This window comes from Emys orbicularis, chromosome 3, assembly GCF_028017835.1.
Source record: "Emys orbicularis isolate rEmyOrb1 chromosome 3, rEmyOrb1.hap1, whole genome shotgun sequence".
NCBI classification, from domain to species: domain Eukaryota; kingdom Metazoa; phylum Chordata; order Testudines; family Emydidae; genus Emys; species Emys orbicularis.
In genome coordinates, this window is record NC_088685.1 from 154,964,615 (window position 1) to 154,985,871 (window position 21,257).

The 21,257-nt window shown below is 46.4% G+C and overlaps 1 protein-coding gene across 3 annotated transcripts in view; it reads left to right on the top strand.

Annotated features, from left to right (window-relative positions):
• DAAM2 (dishevelled associated activator of morphogenesis 2) overlaps positions 1 to 21,257 on the top strand; it is a 147,017-nt gene that overhangs the window by 96,400 nt on the left and 29,360 nt on the right. For 2 of the 3 annotated variants that reach the window (XM_065401899.1, XM_065401900.1), the window contains exons 11-15: positions 230 to 288; positions 711 to 895; positions 2,140 to 2,457; positions 11,259 to 11,366; positions 16,838 to 16,944. In XM_065401899.1, the coding sequence (XP_065257971.1) occupies positions 230 to 288; positions 711 to 895; positions 2,140 to 2,457; positions 11,259 to 11,366; positions 16,838 to 16,944 (777 nt within the window). Of the gene's footprint in view, positions 1 to 229; positions 289 to 710; positions 896 to 2,139; positions 2,458 to 11,258; positions 11,367 to 16,801; positions 16,945 to 21,257 lie in introns of all 3 variants that reach the window. The other variant, XM_065401898.1, reaches the window with a different exon arrangement.

Consider the following 21,257-nt stretch of genomic DNA (forward strand, 5'->3'; position numbering starts at 1 on the left):
TATAGCATTAAATAATAATGCAGACACATTAAGGGCCAATTATATCATCATCAGGTATTGGCTACTGTGGGGAGCAGGATACTGAACTAGATAGGCCAGTGATCTGATCCAGTATGGAAATACTACAATTCAGCAAGTTGTCTTTTCCAGTCATCTTTCATTGTGGCTAGTTGCCCACAGGGCTGGATGGCTCAGAATAGACCATAAATAATCTGGTTTCATCTTTCAGGCTGGTGAATGAGAATGAAGTGAAACAGTGGAGGGATCAGGCGGAGAAATTCAGAAAAGGTACGTGGTCTCTCTCTGTTTGAAGAACTGAGGGAGTTGTCCTGATTTAACCACACAATGATAGACAGTAGAGATGGAGATGACCTTTTTGATCCTCTGGTCCATATCCCCATGGGACAATGCTTGTTTGGTCCTAGTAGTATATTTCCCAATGCCTTCTCTCATCTAGCTTAAATGGCTCAAGTGATGGGGCTTCCACAAATTTTCATAGGTGATTATTCGACAGCCGAAGAAGCCTCTGTCAAGTAATATATGCTGAAAATCAGTCTACATATTCCTTGGCCCAGTTTCATCCCATTGCTCCTGGTTATAACTCCCCACCACCACCAGTTTGCATTATTTATCTCAATCTAGCTTACATCTCCTTAGAGAGCTTTCATGGGTTTTGTTTAATCAGTCATGCTTCCTCATTCTCTCTGTAGAACACACAGAGCTGATGAGCAGACTGGAAAAGAAGGAAAGAGAATGTGAGATAAAGACCCAAGAGAAAGATGAAATGATGAAAACATTGAACAAGATGAAGGACAAGCTGCAGAAAGAATCCTTGGAACTGCGCCAGACCCGGGACCAAATGACAGACCTGGTAGCTCAATTCAATGAGTTCTCGGTATGAGGTTGAGACTTTTCTTCTCATCCTTTAACCCACAGAAGCGAATGAACAATGAGCAAAGGCACAATAACGATGAATTGTGTCTGCCCCCCATACCAAGGGAGTCTGAGTATATAGCTGCAAAGCTGGAGGCTTAGGATAGGTCTGCGCTGCAATCGGAAGTCTGATTGCAGCATGGATAGACATACCTGCACTAGCTTTACCCATGCTAGCATGGCTAAAAATAGCAATGAAGACACGGTAGCATGGGCTTCAGCATAGGTTGTACAAGCACACTGAGACCCTTGGGTGCGTACTTGCATTGCTAGCCTGTGCTGCTGCCCAGGCTGCTGCATCGCCACAGCGATTTGTAGCTGTTCTCACTTAATTGAAGCTAGCACAGATATGCCAGCCCATGTCGCAATCACACCTCTGATTGCAGCATAAAGGCTGCATAGACCTGCATTAGGGTCCAGGGTATGTGCCCTGGTAAAATATACAGGGGTCAGTGCCCACATGTCTATAGATAATCTGTCCCATTCTTTGTTTGTAATCGCCCTCTTCATTTAACCATGCACAAAAAGCTGAGGGGTGCGTGTCCCTTCCCACAATGTGGCAGATGTCCATAATTTGTGTTAAAACCCCCAAATGGAGCGTGTTTGCCCCTCACCCCCAGAGATGGTGGAGGAATGCAAACGTCACCAGTTATACAGGTATAGGAAATGGAGGTGACAAATGCTCCTTGTGGCGCCTCTGGAGGGTCTGCGGCTGCTTCTGCACTCTGCAGGCCTAACCTTTCCAGTAGCTACGTCCTGCCTGGTGCAGCGCCTTCCTCACTCCCAGAGTTCCTCAGCCTCCGGGAGCCCAAATGCAGCCCTTAGAAGCTAGTCACTATGGATGGGGGCTTCCCTCCTGTCTTTGTGCTAGTGAGGTTAGTTGGCACGTATTCATTATTTCAAAAATTATGTGTAAGCCCCCCAAAATTCATGGGATCAGAAGAAAAATACATTTTGCCTTCTTATACTGGCTCTGTGTTTTGAGCATTTTAAGGGTCATATTTTCAAGCTCTTTTCTGTTACCACGAGGGCTAGAAACTTACTTTTTGACTTTCAAATGAAAGCTGAGATTCTCCCTTATCACAAAACTCTGCAATCTGGGGCTTTAAGAAAAACACCAAATATTGTGAGAGAGAATCACGTCAGTTGGCAACATGGAGTTACTGTACATTTTAAACATCCTTTGCTTATTCTTTTGTTTTCCAGCAAGGAGGTGGCATTTCCTTCACACCCCCTCCGCCACCCCCTCCTGGGGGCCCATTAGCTTTGCCCTCCTCTCTGATGATGGAGTGTTTGCCCCCGCTGCCACCCCCACTCCCATTCTCCAGCTGTCCCCCTCCACCTGCTCCGCCACCTCCACCAGGAGGGCCACCTCCCCCACCTGGAGCCCCTCCTTTTTTCAGCATGGGGATGATGCCCCCTCCCACAACCATCTTCAGCAGCAGCGGGACCAGCCTGAGGAAGAAATCTATCCCACAGCCTTCCCACCCACTGAAATCCTTCAACTGGGCCAAACTGAGCGAGGTAAGACACCGCAGCACCCTCAGTACCCCATCTGCCCTAGTCAGGCATTCCCGCAGGTTGGCTGTTGCCAGTGGGGAGACGTTCAGGGTGCGAGAAGTTGATGCCTTCGTGTTTCTCTTCAGACCAAGGTCGCTGTTGTAAGACAGGGCACTGTGTTCTCTTCCACAAGGTTTCACGGCTACACTGGAACCCTGTGGGTCTGAACCATGTGTATTCCCAACAGGCCCTAGTGTAGGGCTTCCGCAATGAACCTCATCCCAATGGACTGCATTATCATGAGCAAGGCACAGCCTAGACTTTCCTGCATCAGATCCAGGTGTAATTATAACTAGGAGAGCAGCCACAGTGGATCTTATGACATAAACCAGAACCAGGTGTCCCCTTGGCTAATGCCTAGAGCTAGCCCCTTTCTACAGACTCCCATCAGAGAACAAGAGCATCCCCATTGTGTGACCAGATAGCATGTTGTGGGCAGATCATAGGGTAGATGTTGCGGAGTTGACTTCTAAATTAGCCTACGTTACTCTGGCAGGGGCAGCCTCTCAGAGGGGACAGCAGCCCGTCACTGTCATCACTCATGTCGTCATGGCTGTACGTGAACCCACCTCTGCCCCTCTCACAGTTAGACTTGCAGCTTATTGCCTTTACTCTCCCTCTTGGTGGGAGAATTCCTAAGAGACGGGGCAGTGAGAAACGGAAAAGAATTCAAATTGACTGTTGCACAGCTCGCCCCTTTTCTGCCACCCCTGCAGCCACTCCCACCCCTCTGCTTCTCCCCATCCTGCTGGATTTTTTTTCTTCCCTTCTCTTTTGGGTGTTTTTTTTCCACAGATAAAAAAAGTGTCTGTGTTGAATTTGGATAGCTGCCTAGAAACCCACGTTCTTTTTTAAACTGAAACTCACCCGGGGCCCAACTCAGGCATTCGGAATGAGTGTCTGGGGACCTCTGGAATGCCACAAGAATTCACTCTCTCTCCTTTTCTTTAAAATAAAACGAAGTGAAATATTTGCTGCACCGTCTGTGCTTGTCTGTCAGGGCCACGTGGGGGTGTGGGAGAGAATGTAAGAGTGGGGATTTATTTTCCTTTTTAGAACATGGGACTTAGTGCGCTGAAGAAAAGAAATAACAACAATACATATATTTTTAAAAAATGAGAGGCACAGGTGTTTCTGTTTAGTGCACAGTAACCACAGGCTTATCCTGCCCTCTGGTTAGGAGTGGAGGCAGCTGTGCTAATAAAATTGAAGGGCTGGGCAGTGAGGAGGGTAAAAGATGCTATTTTGGGGAATGTGGAATAGTTTGGGGAGGTGTAGGGGGCAGGATGTTCCTATGGGAGCATTGGTCAGTGTTCGTGTTTTGACTTAGTGAGCTCTCCGTGGATCCCAGAGATTGTGGTGCTATCAGTTGGAGGGTAGCTGGGACGGTTGTTTGCTGTGACGAAATGTGCCCCATAAGTTGATGTTCCTCACTAAAAGGGAGAGGAACATGTTTGAGCCATCTCCCTCAGAGCTGGTGGGTCCCCCAAGCCGCTACTGGGCACTTCCTCTCTGCTCATTGCTGTGGGGAGTAACTTATGGGTTTTAATCCTACCCTCAGAACCCAGAGTCAAGCCAGACCAAGGCTGGTTTAATGGGATCATCTTTAGTTTTACTTATTTGTTGGCATTTCTATGGTGCTCATCCCTGCAGTCTCTAAGCACCCCACAAATACTAATTTATTAAGCCTCACAATCAATCCACCTTGTAGGAGGTGGTATCTCTATTTTACAAATGGGGAAGCTGGGGCATAGAAATGGTTTATTATTTGTATCACAGTAGCACCTTGATTCCCCAGTCAAGATCCGGGACCTATTATGCTAGCTACTGTACATACACATGGAGACAGGCCCTACCCTTATGATCTAAATAGACAAGACAGGCAAAAGACAGAAAAAAAGTTTAAGTGCTTTGCACAAGGTTACATGTGGCGTCTGTGGCAGAAACAAGGATAAAATTCAGATCTCCTGATTCCAAGCCTGCACCTTAACTACAAGACCTTCCTTCCTACCCCAAGAGCTGATGAAGAGACTTGGTAATCTCTTGGACCATTGCATGTTTTGAAGTGAATGAGGGTCAAGGTTTGGGGCTCCTAATTCTATGGGGAGCAGCCCATCCCCTCTGGACAAAACAGGGAGGAGAGTTGACAGGCTCCAGAAGGAGCAGTTAGCACCTTTGTGGGTGCTGGAGTGAATGGAAATGGAGAGGGGAGGGGGAAATCGCAGGTCCTCTGCAAATGTCTTGAGAAATGTAAATTTGCCACAAAGGTTGTTTTTTCCCCTTATTTTTAAAGGCTGCTGGGCTCAGCACAGAGACCCAGTGCTGAATTGGCCGTGCAGAGTAAAATCCCCTTCTGCCCTTATTGTGGGCCCTGAGAGGCCTACGTTGGCTGGGGCACTGTGTGTTCATGTGCTGGAAACTTGTATGGTCTGTGTTGTACCACTTCTGTGGCTCCACAGAGGAGAGTGACATCCAGGGCAGCTGATCCTGCCCCATTCACCAGTATTAACATTGGCTTGGGAAGGAAGGTGCCTATCTATTGTGCATTATGAGAATGCTGAGCTGCTTTCTAACTCTTGTTGTCTAAGCACTTGGCAATAATTAATCGCATCCCACAATTCTCATGGGCACTCCGGGAAAGGGAACTCACCCAGCGCTCAGCTGAAAGATTTTTGTGCTTTGAGGAAACTGCACCAGCTCACGAACAATGACTCATTAATTCACCCTGAGACACGCAACCTCGATTAGCTTTGTTCTGAATTGATGACTGGTGTCAAAGAGACTTTGATACAATAGACTGAGCTCTAGTTAATGCCTTCCACGCCGCAGCTCCATTCCAGTACAACAACTGTTTGTTGGAAGCTACTGGTTTTAAAAGGGATGGGGAAGAGACACTAAGCATTGCAGTGTGGCCATTGTGAACTCCTGGGAAGATTTCCTTCTTTGCTCCTAGACTGAAAATGGGGGTTGCTTCCCCCACCAGATCATTCCATCCTGGGTTTTATACAAGGCCTATGGCTGGGACTGGATATTTGCTATTAGTTCAAAATATGAACCAGATCTAAACAACCTGAAAGTTTGACTCCAGATGTGGATTTGAACTCTGTCTCTTATCTCTTTATCTTCATAATAAGTACTAGTAAATTCATTTGAAGCTACCAGAGTAACTGGTTTACTTGCCTACATCTGTTCCTGTTACCTGCTGGCCAGATACTATCAAATGGACTTGCCCAGTTAGGAGTCCTCCAACTGCCAGTAGTGGCTCTACCAAATGAGCTGAAAGGGAGTCTCTCTAGCAGCCAAACCCAGCAGGAGCTGTGCTGAGATTGCCTCATCAGAAAGGCTTTTATTCTGCATATACCACAACCTCTCTTGTGTGAAAAGAGTCGTGCAAATAACTTTTCACACAGAGTGAAAAAAAATCACATATCAACCAAAGGTTTCAAAGTAGCAGCCGTGTTAGTCTGTATCCGCAAAAAGAACAGGAGTACTTGTGGCACCTTAGAGACTAACAAATTTATTTCAGCATAAGCTGTCATGGGCTACAGCTCACTTCTTCAGATGCATAGAGTGAAACACACAGACAGAAGATATTTATACATACAGAGAACATGAAAAGGTGGAAGTACACATACCAATTGTAAGAGGCCAATCAATTGAGATGAGCTATCAGTAGCTCCTGAGGTTGAATTTTTCCACAAAAACATTAAATTGTTGCTGCTGTGAAAATGACAAATTTCCACTTGTGGTGGATTCGTGACAACACGGTGGGATTTCCTTGTGAAAAGTTGTAGTTGCTGGTGGAAAATGGCAAAAATACACTTCATTACAGGTTATTAATATTGATGGAAAAACAGTTGTTTTGTACAAATATTCTCAGGGTAGAACCCTTGAATGTCCTGCTTCGATGGGGACACTGTAATTTCTTGGAGAGCTCTGTTCTGTGGGAACATTTTTCATGAGCTACTACTGAAATCAGTGGAGATTCTTCCTTCCTACAGAAAGTGACATGCAAGGTGCTGAGACATTCTTCAGTAGACAGCTCCTTAAACCAGTATGAATGCCATAGCCAAAAGAGTGATCCCCAAATGGGTCCCAGAGTGAGGGGATCCTACCACTGGGGACTGGCCTTTTTAAAGGGAGATGGGTCTCCACCCCATCTGTGACACAGCCGGCTCTCCTCCCCAGGTGGGGAAAATGAAGGTCATGTGACCTGTGAGTCATGTAACTCAACCTGACCTAGCCGAGCGGCCTGGGGAGAAAGGGAAGTGTTGGTAGCAGATGGCTGCAGAAAGGTTGTGAGGGCCAGAGGAAAAGACAAGGCAGGCAGAGGCCTGTGAAAGACCCCAGATAGGCAGGCATTAGGGGGTGGCTCTTCAGAAAAGAGCAGGCAGCAACTCAGAGAAGCCCAGGAGGGGCTGAGAGGAAAGATGGAAAGGAAGGAGCTAGGGAAGGGCTGAAAGCCAAGCTGAGAGGGTGGGCAGAAGAATTAGAGAGAAGACCGACCCCTTGGGAAGGAGGCCATGGACTAGTTTGAGACTGGGGCAACGACTTTGTCCAATTTCAAAAACAAACAAAGGAACTCTATTTCCCAGGAAGGGAAGGACTTGTGTTAAGGCTTTAGCCAGAGGCCCAAGTTACAACAGCAAGCCCCTTCAGCAGCTGCTGAAGCAGGCTGAAAATGAGAAACTGAGGCAGGGCTGCTGCAGAGCCACCCCAGGCCATGAGAGGGCACTGTGGAGGTGGCCACCCTGTTACAGAACTACGTGGGGAGATAGGATTGCAACATCTCCCCCTGAAATGTTCACTGTTGTCTCACGTGGTTCTTTGTGTCTCAGATTTTGCTTTGCAATGAAACGGGACAAAGTAGCTGTTGTCAGTCAAAACCATGCCTCCCCTCCAAAAAAAAAAATTGAAGCTACATTTTCCTCAAAATGAGTCCAATAGGTTTGTTTACATGGGTAAAGGGATCCATTATTAAGAGGGGGAAAATCCATTTTTCATCACATTTTCAAGCTCGCAATGAAATGTGAAAAAAATCAAATTTCAAGCAGTTTCACCTTTCGGTTGTGAATAGTTTGCATGCATCTAGTGGTTGCCTGCCCTAAAATTCACTGGACAGTCACAATTTTCACAGGTTTCTCTTGACTTGTAGGAGAACTAGAGAGTCCGGAATGTGTCTGGAGCCTCCCAAAGTGAAGTCATGGCTCACTCATGCTGTGAAGTTATGTTGATGCATGATGGAGTTTGATGACTTGGAAACAGCTGGCAGCCAACAGAGGACAAGGCTGTATGGACTACCTGCCCTGTGCAGCCCCTTGCTTTGTCATCTTCATAACCCTCTGGGCATACAGCAGACTGTGCTGCATTTCAAACACGCAAGTGCGGAAATGAAGTGACTGCAGGAAGGTTATAAATATAATGCACCAAAAGCCCATCTCAGTAGAGCAAACGCTTCATTATGACTCATCCTGACTAATCCCATGTTTCTCAAACTACACCACTTCCCACCATTTCTTAGCTAATCACTAGGGGACCCTGGGAAATGTAGTTCCTGGGTTTAGTTTCTCAGTGTGGGCCAAGACTTGTGCAAAGCAGAGAAACCACAGAGCTTGGCAGGCTTGTAACAATTAAAAAAAGAAGTAAAGAATTTTTTATTTTTAAATTGCTAGTTAGGGACCATAAATATTTTTATGGAGCCAAGGGAATCATTTATCATAGCAACCACACTATGTGAGTCTGTTTCTCTTAAAATGCTCAGTCTCTCTGGCCAATGACAAGAAACTATCAGCCAAGCAGCAAGAGCGCAACAGAAGAAATTGTCTAGCAGCCCTCTGCAGCTTTTCAAGGGTCAGTCTCAACACAAGAATGGAAGGGACAGCCCCTCCGTGTGTGCACTCTGTGTACTGAAGGCTGTTCTGCCCGCACCTCTCTGCATAAGGGATTTCCTTAACTGGTATACTTCTTCAGCACTTAAGCTGGGCTGTCTGGGATTGAAGTTCTTTTGTTCATGACATAGACTGTCCCAGCCTTGGATGTGTCTTTATAGGTTTATGTAATATAAAACCAAGAGATGGGCAAACCAGCTTAGATGAGACAATACCTGGCACGAATGTCTTCTGAAATCGGAAAAAGTAGGGGTAACTTTCTGTTTGTTTGCTTTTTTTTATTTTTTTCTGGGGGAGCACATGACCGGGGAAACTTGCTTTGATGCTCCCTTTATAGTTCTTGTTCCCAGGCAGATCAGAAATCCAGTGAGAATTGCCTCCCTCCCATGATCCTTCTAGCCACAAGGAAATCTTGCTCCCATTACAGATTTCCAGCCTGGTATTTAGATCAACAGAGTTTGAGCAGCTGTTTTGGTCACATCCAGACTTTCACTTTACACAACATGTGCCACACAACTTCTCTCAGTGCTTATCATTTTGATGGGGTCTAGGCAGGGGCGGCTCCAGGCACTAGCGCACCAAGCGCATGCCTGGGGCGGCAAGCCGCGGGGGGTGGCCTGCCGATTGCCATGAGGGTGGCAGTCAGGCTGCCTTCAGCGGCATGCCTGCGGGAGGTCCGCCGGTCCCACAGTTTCAGCGGCAATTCGGTGGCAGGTATGCCGAAGGTGTGGGACCGGTCTCCCGCAGGCATGCCGCTGAATCCGCGTTACCAGCGGACCTCCCGCAGGCATGCCGCTGAAAGCCGCCTGACTGCCGTGCTTGGGGCAGCAAAATACATAGAGCCATCCGTGGGTTTAGGGCTTTTCCAGAAAGACTCCCCCACCCCAAATAGTACAGCTACACATCCAGCTAGTGATGGGGTGACTCAGAAAGGGTTGAGAGCTCAGAGAAACATCAAGAAGTTTTGGTGCTTGTCTGGAACTTTAGGGTCTACAAAAACAGGCTGGAAAGTGCATGAGAACTAACTTTGTCTGGATGCTTCTGGTTGAGACTGGAAATGGAATCCAGGAATGGGAGAACATGAAAATTAGCTTTGGTTCCTGAACCTTGAGGTTTGGGCTGCTTGTTATTTCAGCCAGTTCATCCCATTCTAGTGGCAAGGTCCAAATGTCATGACTATGATCGTGACTTTGCAGTGGCCGGAAAGGACCACCCTGGATGTAGAAAAAGTCACAAAACTATTGGTGAGCCTATTAGATTCTGGGTTCTACTCCATACAGGAGGTTTTCCAGGGCTGTGATGACTCTCCCTCACTCACACTGCTTTTCCTCCCTCTGTTTATGCATCCACGAGCTGCCTCAAGAGAGGAAGGGTGTTGGTTTTGCTTTGCACCTTCCCACCTTGTTAGGAATTTCCTCCAGACACTTCAGCCCCCCTCCCCTTTTTTTTGGTCCCCACATCAGGTGTTTTTCCTGCTTCCTTGAGCCTTGTGGCTTACATTTCTCTTGCTCCTCTGATGAGTGTGAATGGGAAGTGGAACCTGTTCCTAATTAGTTCCTATAATGACGTGTTAACACACTTTGCTGCATGGGTGCACCTTAGGTACTTCAGAGTTAGATCCTGTTGGGGGCAGTTTCATTCGCTTTCCTTACTTGCTGTCCACAAGACCCCCTTGCTGGGCTGTTTTGCAGCACCTTCACCGCCGAGATTTCTCCCAGTTCCTTTATATTTCTATCTTATTATGTAGTCTGATCTTTTTTCACCTCAGTGGAGTGCTATTGCCCTGGAGGGACAACTTACGGGGAGGAGAAGGTAGTTCAGTTTCCAGGGGCTGTTCAGTCCATGGTGCCTCTGCTGAGACTGCAAGAAACAACAACAATCCTTCTGCTAGCTTAGAATAGGGTGACCAGATAGTAAGTATGAAAAATCGGGACGGGGTGGGGGGTAATAGCCACCTATATAAGACAAAGGCCCAAATATTGGGACTGTCCATATAAAATCGGGACATCTGGTCACCCTAGCTTAGAATGACAGCTGGCCTTAAAATTCAAAGGCTTTCAAAAGCTTCCTTGTGACAGTGGAGAGCATGTAGTTGTGAGAGGGCATCTGGCTTCCCCCATGTTGGTGACTCCCTCTTTCATGGTAACCACCTACCGGATGGGGGAAGTCTGCCCTACATCATGCTGCCTTCACCATTGTGACTGTCAGTGCTGCTGTTTGAGAGGTTGGGATACGGATCACATCTGTTTGAGACCTGTGGGTATCTTCTGGTGTGGACAGGGGAGCCCATCCAATAGGAGATGATTTGCCTTTAAAGATTGGGGGAGAGTCACTTGGAGGGAAAACCTTGAAGACTCCTTGATACCCATGCAGGGTGTATTCCACACCCAGTTAAGGTTTGCAGCAAGGTCTTGTGAAATCTGCAGCTGGAGAGGATTGTGTCTGGGATTTCCCACACATTAGAGTCCTTGTTAAATTTCCTTCTTATGACGACAACCCTGCTGCAACATGACCATGTTCATCTGCAGCAATTGCCACTGTTGGAAGGAAATGTACCCATGGGATCTTGAGTGGTATCTGCGATGATGTATTCTAGTCTTGGAAAGTGGCATTTTAAAAGGGGAATCGATGTAATGCAAATTGCAAAATGCCCAGGTTAAAAAACCAGCCCCATTAATTTGTATTAATGTTTCTCTTTGGACTAGAAAACTCTGTCTTCCAGAAACAAAACATGCCCCCCAAATGACAGCAGCATCTTGTGCTGTGCTGAGTGGATACAATAGTTGGGTCTGCCTTGCTGGAATTGGATGTGCTTAGCTACAAGTTTTCACTGTGGTTTGTCTCCTGAACGTATGATTTTTCTCTTTTGGGTTGTAGGAGAAGATCCATGGCACAATCTGGCATGAAATCGATGACTTAAAGGCTTTCAGGGTGCTGGATCTGGAGGATTTTGAAAAAATGTTCTCTGCTTATCAAAGACACCAGGTAAGGGTGGGGCTCTTTTCCCCCAGCATTGCAGGCCTTGAATTTCTTGAGACTCTGGATCAGGATGGGACACATTAGTGACTGGACCCTTCACTGGCACCAGTGGGGGTGGGAAGAAACCAATAGGGGGTTACTTCTGCTTGAGAGTTTGGTGCTCCCTAGAAAAGCACAAGAGTGGGGAGGTGGGTAGGGAACCGTTGGCCAAAGTATAGCATGCTGTTGCCTTGATATTTAATCCAAATGTGTAGCCCTTGGATACTACAGATCCCAGCAGGTAATGCTCTGATTTGATCTGAGCAGCAGCTAGCTTCTGTAAAGCTCTTGAACTTTGTATTCAGTGCTCCTAATCTCTTTCTATCTTTTTTTCCTTCTTATTCCTCCAGGGTAAAACTCTGGGCAGCTACAGAGTATTGAGCTATGTGACCAGAATTAGCTGTGTTTTGCTTTTGCTTTTTTCCAAACAACATATTGGCCAAACTGGCTGAGTTACAGAAACTGTCCGAGTTACAGATTATGACACTAACATCATACTCTAATAGCAGCCATTTATTAGAAGGTCTTTTTCCCCCTCCTCCTATTCTTGGAAAGCGAGTCACCTACAATCTGTCTGCTTCCCAGGAATGAGATTCAGCAGGAACGGGGCTGTACTTCTACCTCCTTCCCTCCCCCAGATTTCTCTAGCGTTTGGAATGTGTTCGGGGAAACTTTCTTGCAACACTGCAGAATCAGGCCATTGCTCCTGAGTTTGAAGACAGACACGGAAATGATAGCTAGAAGCTATTTTGATGCTTAAATATTGCCCCCTATAGTGTTGCAGAATTACCAAGTGAGATTTAGCTAGCTTTGTTCTCTTACTCTTCTCTCGTAATTTTTCATCCAGTGTTAAATTATAAACATATTAAAATAACTTGCACAGTCTGATTTAATGGCACAAACATAAGGAGTTTAGTCAAGGCTTCCCTTTCCATCTTTAGCCGATACCACTGAGTCTACACTAGGTATCAGACCTCTATTTTCAGGCATTGGCAAACTGATTCCAGTAAAGAACTAACCTGGGCACCATATCTCCAGCCGTCATAAAAGCAGGATTAGCAGAACTGTTCCGATTCGCTAACCCAAAGGTGTCTAGATGAGCATCCCAACTTGGAAGCTTTCGAGGTTCCATTATATGATGGGAATGTTGCACTTTGGTCCTCATTCTGCCCCTGCAAATATCTTGACATTTCAGTGGGGTTGCTAGGATTACTGGCTGACCAGAACTGTCCTAATCTTGGGATGTTCAGATTAGGCAGATTATTTGCATGATAAAAGACCCCCAAAATATCCTCCTAAGGTATTTACTCCTCAGTAAGAATCCAATTTAGTCAGACTAAAGTACATGAAATTCATTCCTTGTCCATGGCTGGCTTTAGGCATTTGCAATAACCACAGCTGTGAGGGGAACCCTGAATCCGTGCTGAAACAGGCAGTTGCCATCTGTATGTGTTAGCAGCCATAACAGCAGCAAGACACCATCACAATGCAGTGATGTTGCATCAACACATGACATCAAGATGTAAACATTGGCGCTTCATCACTAGGAAAGGCCTTCCAAAGTCTTGCCTCCTTTGGGCCCCAGAATCTAAAGCCGAGGCTGTCCTTGTCTGCCAACTCTTAGTTAGAAACATAATATTTATGGCTGCATTACCAACCACTGAAAAGCAGTTTGGCCTGTTCAGCCATAATCTAACCTGACCCTAACCCCTTCCCACTGGAGTGGAGCCATCCTCCGAGAATGACCTCCAGGAGTCTCAGAATGGTCCTTTTGATCCTTATAAAAATACTATAGTACTTTATAACAATAGCCCCAGACACTGCAGTATCACTGATGTAAGATATACTAGTGTAGAATACAGTAGTATGTTTTTGTACTAAAGGTTATTGACTGTATTCCAGCTTTGGCTTCAGTTTTACACATTTTTTCCTTTAAATATTCCTTTGTTGCTCCTTTAAATGATGATATTTCCTTTTCATCTACATGCATTCCAATGCAAACTGGATTCCAATCAATAAGTCCTCACCATTTTTAACAAGCAACCAAAGTTCCTCATGAATTAAAATCTGATCAGAACTTTTCCAGTTGATTCACACTTGGTCTTTTCTTCCTTTTTATTGTTGGAAATGCTCCACTCTGGCCAACTATGTGTTTACTCTGGGTTCATGACTTTTAAACTTCATCCAAATATCTGTGAAGAAAAATGTCAAAGCAAATCTCTGCTCTTTTGCATTTGAAACAGAAAGTGAGCGTGTAAATAAGGCATTTCTTTCTTTTGCTGCTATTAACATGGTCTTAATATATTTTTCCAGTTTCATTTGTTAAACTGCTTCTTTATTTTTAAAGACAAAAGGATCTGTTCTCCCCTCCCTTGGCACATGTATCTCCTGCTGTGGGCAGAAGCAGTGTTGCGTCCAGTGGACGAGCACTGGACTAAGAGGCAGGTCTCTTGGACTCCTCTCCTGACTCTGCCACTGACTGTTTGTATGATGTTGACTAAATCACTTGAGCTCTCTGTGCTTTAGTTTGCCTGTCTATAAAATGGGGATAATACCAATTGCAGAAGGGTGTCGTGAGCCTTAATTATTTAGTGTTTGTAAAATGCCTTGAGATCTCTGGATGGAAGTTGCTCTAGAAGCACAATGAGTTATGATTAACAATGGGGAGCTATGCACATGCATAAGGAGAGGAGAACAGAGCCTGGAATGTTAACCTTGGCAGCTCTTTGGATAAGGACTGTGGCCTAGATTTTTAAAGGTACTTGCCACTCAGCGTCACAAGGCCCAAGTGGCATTGACTTTCCATGAGCAGAGCAGTGCTTAAATACCTTTTCACAATCTGGGCCTATGTTACTTGCAAATAATTTTATTCTCTTAGAAAACTGTGTATGGCTAAAATCTGCCTCTTTGTTAAACTTGGTATCTTTATCTCCGTGGCTAATGTTTGGCATGTTTCCTTCTCTGTTATTTGCGGCTGCTGCCTGCATAGGACCTGCTAACTAACCCTTCCTCCTGTAAGCAGGTGAGTACCACTGTCTGCCTCCTAAAAACAAACTATTGGCTTGCAAGATTCTCCTGTGGTGTGCAGACCAGAGACAACACACAGCACCATGCAAATAAGGGGCCCTGTGCTCATCTAGTGCTCGATTTTTCACCAGATCCTGCCTGGGTGGGTAGGAGGTACAAGGAGCTCCCCTACTTGCATTCATCCGGGGTGGGAGGAAGCTGAACACAAGCATCATCCTTTCACTCAATTGTGCAAAATGTGGAGGTCTTGGTCTGTTTTCTACTGATAGGTGACCACATCATGGAAAACCCATCAGTGTAGCTTGCTCTCAGTGGTCCCCTTCTTGACCATTTTTAGCAGAGAGGCCAAGGAACCAATGGGACATAGAATGTGAAGTCCTCCTCAACTGTAGCAATGCTTTCTGCAGTTCCGTGTGTGACACTCCGCAGTAGGGCACTGTGGGGAAAGTTTACACTGACCTGCCCACACCTGCTTTGGAGATGACTTCAGTCTCTAGGCTGGTCACGTCAGGTCCCTTTCACCAGCCACAAAACAGTCAATAAAGAAAAGCTTCTGTCTGTAGGGCAGGAAGAAGATGCTGAGGCTTGAGTTGGGAAGAAGGTTTCAGGTCATTTGACAGTGACCCTTCAGGGCAATTGAAGAACAGAGAAGGTAGATGAGAGAGGAGTCCGGTTCAGTCCACCTTCTTTGGGAGGCTCGTAGTCCTCAAAGACCAGGAGGAGAGACAGAAGTGTGTGCGCGTGAAGTGAAGAAGTTCAGGCTCACTTGTCTACTCATCGCACTATGGGCACCTTAAATAAAATCAGAGCAGAGAACACTTCAAAGGAAGGCATAGCTTTCGAAAATGGGTTTGTTCTGCAGTTAGTCCCCGCTGTCCTATAGTGAGTCCTGGTCACCAAGTCTCTGGGAACTGCCCTTCCCAGAAAGTCCTATCAGAACCTTGGCCACCAGGGGAAGCTGATACATGGTTTTGGTCAGCTCAGTATTTTTCAGCATGTTAAGGGACAACAAAGGATAAGGTTGTGTGGTAGAAACCACTCCCCAAGGCAAGTTTCTTAGGTTAGGATTTTCACAAGAGCCTAAGGGAAATACTCCCAATGGGAGCCTTACCCTTATGGCTGTCCCTAAAATAGGCACATCAGTTATTTCTCTGCCATGTGAGAGTACTAACTAGGGCCTTTAAAGTAGTTTGGAGATGAAAAGCTTTAAAAAAGTCTATTCTAGACATGCCTGTGCAGAGCTTCCATTAGCCATATTCAGAGTCACACAAGCCCTTTGAGAGGAGAACAGACTCACTAAGCATCTTTGGGTCTCAAGTTCTGGTTAATTCTCCATTACTAGCGGACAATGACAACTACAGGGAGCTGGTTGCAGCTCTCTTATCCTCAGCTGCCCTGCAGAAGCTAGAGCTGCAGGGAAGGGCTACTCAGCTGCTGGCATAAGCTCCTAACGGACCTGACTCCAGTGGAGGATCAGGACTAGTGCCAATCTGCTCCAGCCATGCCCCTTCCTGCTCCCTGACTCAACCCTTTCCTTTTCCTTACGCTGGGGTCTGGAGGGCAGCTGACGTCAGAGATGGTTATGCTGCCTCTGCCAGCATCACACCTGTGGAGATTCTCCTAATGGGGAATTCTCCAGGGTCAGTTTCTGGCCCTCAGTGGACTGGAGAATCTGGCTCTGAGACAGCACGGAGCATGCTCCTGCTGAACATCAAATTAGCGTTGGTTCCCGTTTTTGTGCGGCGAGTACAGCTGACGGACTCCAGGGATCCCACTCATCATGTCGTTTCTCTGTCTTTCTTGGCATCCCTCGCTCAATGGGAATTTGGCAGGCCTGTGTTCCAATGGTGAACTCAATAGTTAAGAGACAATATAAGGACTCTTATCCAACTGCCTCCAACTGGGATGCAACCTTTCCGTACTGCTAGGCAACCTCTACTGCAGGCACTTCCTCCTGGAGGCCATTCAGGCTTCTGAATAGACCTGTGTTCCTGGGGATATACACACGCATGTGCACTGCACCATAATGCACCCGGTTCTGCTCTCATATTGGTTTTACACCAGTGTAACTCTGTTGATGGAGTTACTCCTGATTTACGATGGAGTGAGATCAGAATCGGGCCCAATGCCTGAAAGCTAGGATGATCCTGCACAACTAATGATGATTAGCATTTGTTTGACTAGTGAATTGGGGTGAAAATCTGTCTGAGTTCCTCCTCCTTTAGAAGTTGATTTTTGGCACTTCCTGTCTCCTATTCTGCCTCCTGGATGAATCTCCCCACCAGTTCAGCGCTAGTGGGTTAGGCTGGGCTGTTGCCTAATATACTTGGTTTATTCTGTGGGTGTTGGCTAGAGAGAAGAGGAAGAAAAAACAGGGCATTGATTATTTTTTCCTGTCTGGTTACTTGCAGAAAGAGATGGGCTCAACTGAGGACCTATACTTGTCCACACGGAAGGTTAAAGAGCTTTCTGTTATTGATGGCCGAAGGGCTCAGAATTGCGTCATTCTCCTCTCCAAGTAAGTGTAGTAGCTATGAACTCACGGTGTATAGCATGGTTAATGTGCATAGAGGCAAAGATAGACCCAACACACGGACACCCAAATACTCACTGAGATCAACCATGGACACCTGCACGTGCACACAGATGCAGATGTATCCACACCCAGATGAGCGCTTGCCTACGTGGAATTGCATCCACTCCTGGAGACCCGAATGTATTTACAGGTTTGCAAACATACCTGGCCATCCAAAACACAGGCACTCCTCAGATCTATATTGAAACACAGGCAAGTAGATAGACTCTCAACTGCCATAAACGCACACAAACAAGTGTATGTGGGGAATGTGGCCACTGTGCAGTCAACAGTATGTGGGCTGTCCCATAATGGTGCACACTGTGCACCATATATGTCATTTGGCAGCAGTTTTGCTGTCACATTCTTCTCTGCATATTGCTCTGAGAAACGCTTTGGGAGCACACCAGACTCCTGAAGGATGCTGGCAGATCCAATACATTTTTCTTCAGCCCCTCCCCCCCCCCCGACTTTTTTTTTTTTTTTAATTATTATTGCCTTTGTGGGGAAGGCAGCGAATGTGAGAGACACTCAGGAGACACTTTAGATATGAAGTGCCAGCAGATGTTTTTGCATCCTCCATATCCTCCTGCAATGACCTGTGTGTCCTCATATGCTGTGTATCTGGGCTATATGCACACCTTGCATGTCCTTTGCCAACCATTCTCGGCTAGGCTGCAGGTTTGTTGCTAAACAACAGTTCTGGTTCAGTTCTAAGCTCTGCAGAAGAAGACTCCCCTTGCTACCAGAGAGGAGAGGAGTGTCAACAACTGGGGTGGAGACAGCTTTTGAGGTGGCACTCAGAAAAAAATCATTCCATTGCTCAGCAGGAAGTGCAGGTTAATAAGCGTTGGATTCCTCAACCCCCCGCCCCACTCCAGCAAGCTAACAGTTAAAAGCAAAGCTGCAGCCAGACCAGCAGAAATGGAGCCCGTTCTTTCCATTGCTTGGTGAAACCCACTGAGGTTCTCATTAAGTTACTTATGTGACATTAGTCGGCATGTCAGCGAGACACCCTCCGCCCCCCATTCCCAGTGAAGGGGGTCGGTTTACAGTTTTCTGTCTGCAATAGTTGCCTGTGCACGTCATTGGTGGCTGGCTGAGGGTTGTTTAGGGGCAGCAGGATTTTCATTCCATTTGATAGATCTGCTGACGTGTCTGGGGCCCAGATTAGCTCTCTTAAGCACGTGGAATGTATCTTATATTGATGAGAGAGGATCTCAGGGTGAAAGCCTGTTACTTGGGTTGTCAACAAGAGATTTGGGTTGTTTGCGCATCTTTCTTTTTCATACATTTAAGTTAACTGTAACCTGGTTAAAGGCACCAGGGTGAAGCTCTAGGGACTGAATTTGTGTCTCTGTCCAAAGAACAAGAACAGCTTGGGCACTAGCTTTTCCCCCCAGTCCTTGTTCTGCCCTGCTCATATGCCTCAGACCTGACCTGGGGGAATTCTCTGAAAGAGTGAGAGCGGAGGTCATTCTCCAGGCCTTGTCTTCTTTTCTCCAACTGCTAGCAAATGGGCCTTGGGGAGTGGTTCTGAGATGTGGACACTTGTATTCTAGGACTTAGGCTGAGCGCCATCAGCTCATTTCACATGGTCCACCAAGCCATCATCAAATGAGCATGACTTTGAGTAGCTACTGATCTAGTTTGGATTCAAAATGGGGACTTGTTCCCCATTACCAACATCTCGAGATAAGTGGTGCCCACAGCAAATGACATTCTGACCCCATTGTCTTAATAGAGAGGCCAAGGACTGAATGGAAAATGGAGAATGAACTCTCATTTCTTTCTTTGAGGAGGTTAGATTTAAGCCTAATGGATAGAGCAGTAGCGAGGGACGCTTGCGGTGTTTTCTGTGCAACTAGGAAACACCCATCTCCAGGGCTATCAACCCAGCATTTTCCATGTGCATTAAATAGCCTATAAAATAAAAATTTTATAACGTACAATGGGCGCTTTCCCTGAGTAAAGGCGGAGTAAGGACCTAACAATGTGCCCCAAAATTGTTGTTTTATTTAGAATTCACAGCTCCATAATCCTCTCCCAACCTCACAATACCCATTTAAGACAAAAGAAGCAAAAATCTTTGGGCAAAAGGTTCCTTTCAATTCATGCCTTTCTGTTCCTCGGGCTATAGTCAGATTTACTTCCAAGTGCAGTATGTGGCTTTTTCGGGTTGATTGTAGACAATAATTACAAGGGATTTTATCATGCCTTTGCTGTTTCCTTCCTTCCCCGGCTTCTTTATCCTTCCCTCCCAGCCTCCACCAAGCCTTTCAAAGTGAAATTCTCCAATCAGGGAAGGGGATCGGCATCCATGAGCATGTTGCTTTCCCTGCCCTCTTTGAAATGCATCTTATGCGCACGCAGGCGTACGCAATAAGTGTTCGTTTGTTTGTTTGTTTTAAAAAAGATGCTAAGCAAACACAGAGTGCATTTGTGCAATCCTAAAATCCAAAGTTGCAGATCCAACTCTCAGGTTGCTGTAGTACTTTCCAACAGCTGTTTCCAATTGACTGTAAGTGTGCATACATCCCCGTAGTTTATTCCCCCTTTGTTTACACTAAACTGTCGTGTCCTTTAAAGTAAAATAGCTGTATGAGGTTTTTCCAACTACTCGAATGATTTTGTTTTACTAACACTGTGTTAGAAAGGGTCAGGCAGAGCTCATATTTCATAGGGCCCAACAAGCCAAAACCTAGCTGGAGTGGGAAATAGCCATCTCGCTCATATTTAACAAGACTGTGGCAGAAGGGATTAACTGGGATAAATTAAAGGGGATGAAAATTGGAATGCTAGTTGATTTCTGTTGACTAGGAAATTATTTGGTAAATGTCCTTCAGTGTCACCTTCCTCCTCATCCTCTTCCTCGTGAAAACTTTTTTTTCCCCCCCTGGCCATTTACCATCACTGAAACCTTGGGGTTTTCTCCAGTGCAGTGGGTGCAATACTCATGTTGTGGAGCCTGAGGAGTCTAGATCCAAGCCCTAGTCCATGTCAGGTAGCTATAAGCCAACTGCAAAGGGCTCAGATAAGCATCCAAAATGCTGCTCTGAATGTTTCACAAGGTCAGTTTCTCTCACAGTACCTCCAGTACGTCCCATTTGAGCCAGGTCACAGGACCAACTCTCTCTGGTGTGTCCTGGCTCTCACCAGGTTCAAGAACAGCTTCTTCTGTGGTGTTTCTGACATGCACCAGTTTCTGCCACATCAGAAATCAGCCTCCCTCACGATATTCCTGATATCCCCAGTGTCCACCAGGTCAGAGGTCTCTGGTCAGACTTCTGTGGCCTGGAACAGCCTGCCTGTCCCTCTGGACCTCATCAACTCTTCATCTCTTTTCAGCTCTCAGCTGGAAATTTCTCTGCTCTCCTTTGCCTATACCTTTTCTTTGTCTGTTCCAAGTGTTCGGATTCCCTGATTTAATATGGTGTCCTTGCACAATTCCGTGTAGTGTTTGTCCTGTGCAGGCCAGGTGTCTTACGTTGTTTATCTCTGTGAATCAGTGTGGACATGGGCAGTTATTGCAAATAACGTTTTTCATACGAAGGGAGCGTTGTACTGAAAGCATGTACTTGTGTGCCACTCGTCAGCTAGCCTAGCTGAGGCCTTGGCAGAGACTATTACACTGGGACTGTTGCATGCAAGTGGGCCATTCACGCCTGTTGCTCCTGTGCAGGAATTGGTCATCAGTGCCCATCCCCAGAGGACAGGAACCATGGTGAGTGCTACAGAAGTGCCATAGGTAGAGATACACCCAGGTGTAACTGAGGTGAACTGCAGATGTTTGCACTTGGGCTGGAGGCCAGACTCTGAAACCATGTGAGGGGAGGTGGGTCTCTGAGCCCGAATTCCACCCAACCCAAACATCTACCCTGCAATTTTTAGCACCACAGCCTGTGCCCTGCGAGCCCAAGTCAGCTGTCTCAGGCCAGCTATGGCCATGCAGCACATCTTTTATTGCAGTGTAGACGTACTCTAGGGTTGGGTATCACACCAGTCTGCCACATGGTACTGCCTTCTCAGCACTTCCAACTTTCCAACCACTTCAGTCCAGACATGAAGGGGACTGGGTATGGAACCACTCCCACAGAGCACTCCTAGCCCCTGCCCCCTGCCATGGCAACCACATCACCCAGCAGTGATGGCAGCATCTCTCCTCACCTCTGGCAGGCTGTGCTGGCAGCTATGAGAGAAGGTCGCTCTGGAAGGTTGTGTAGTCACTCCCTGCTGGGAGAAGCAGTAGCAAGACT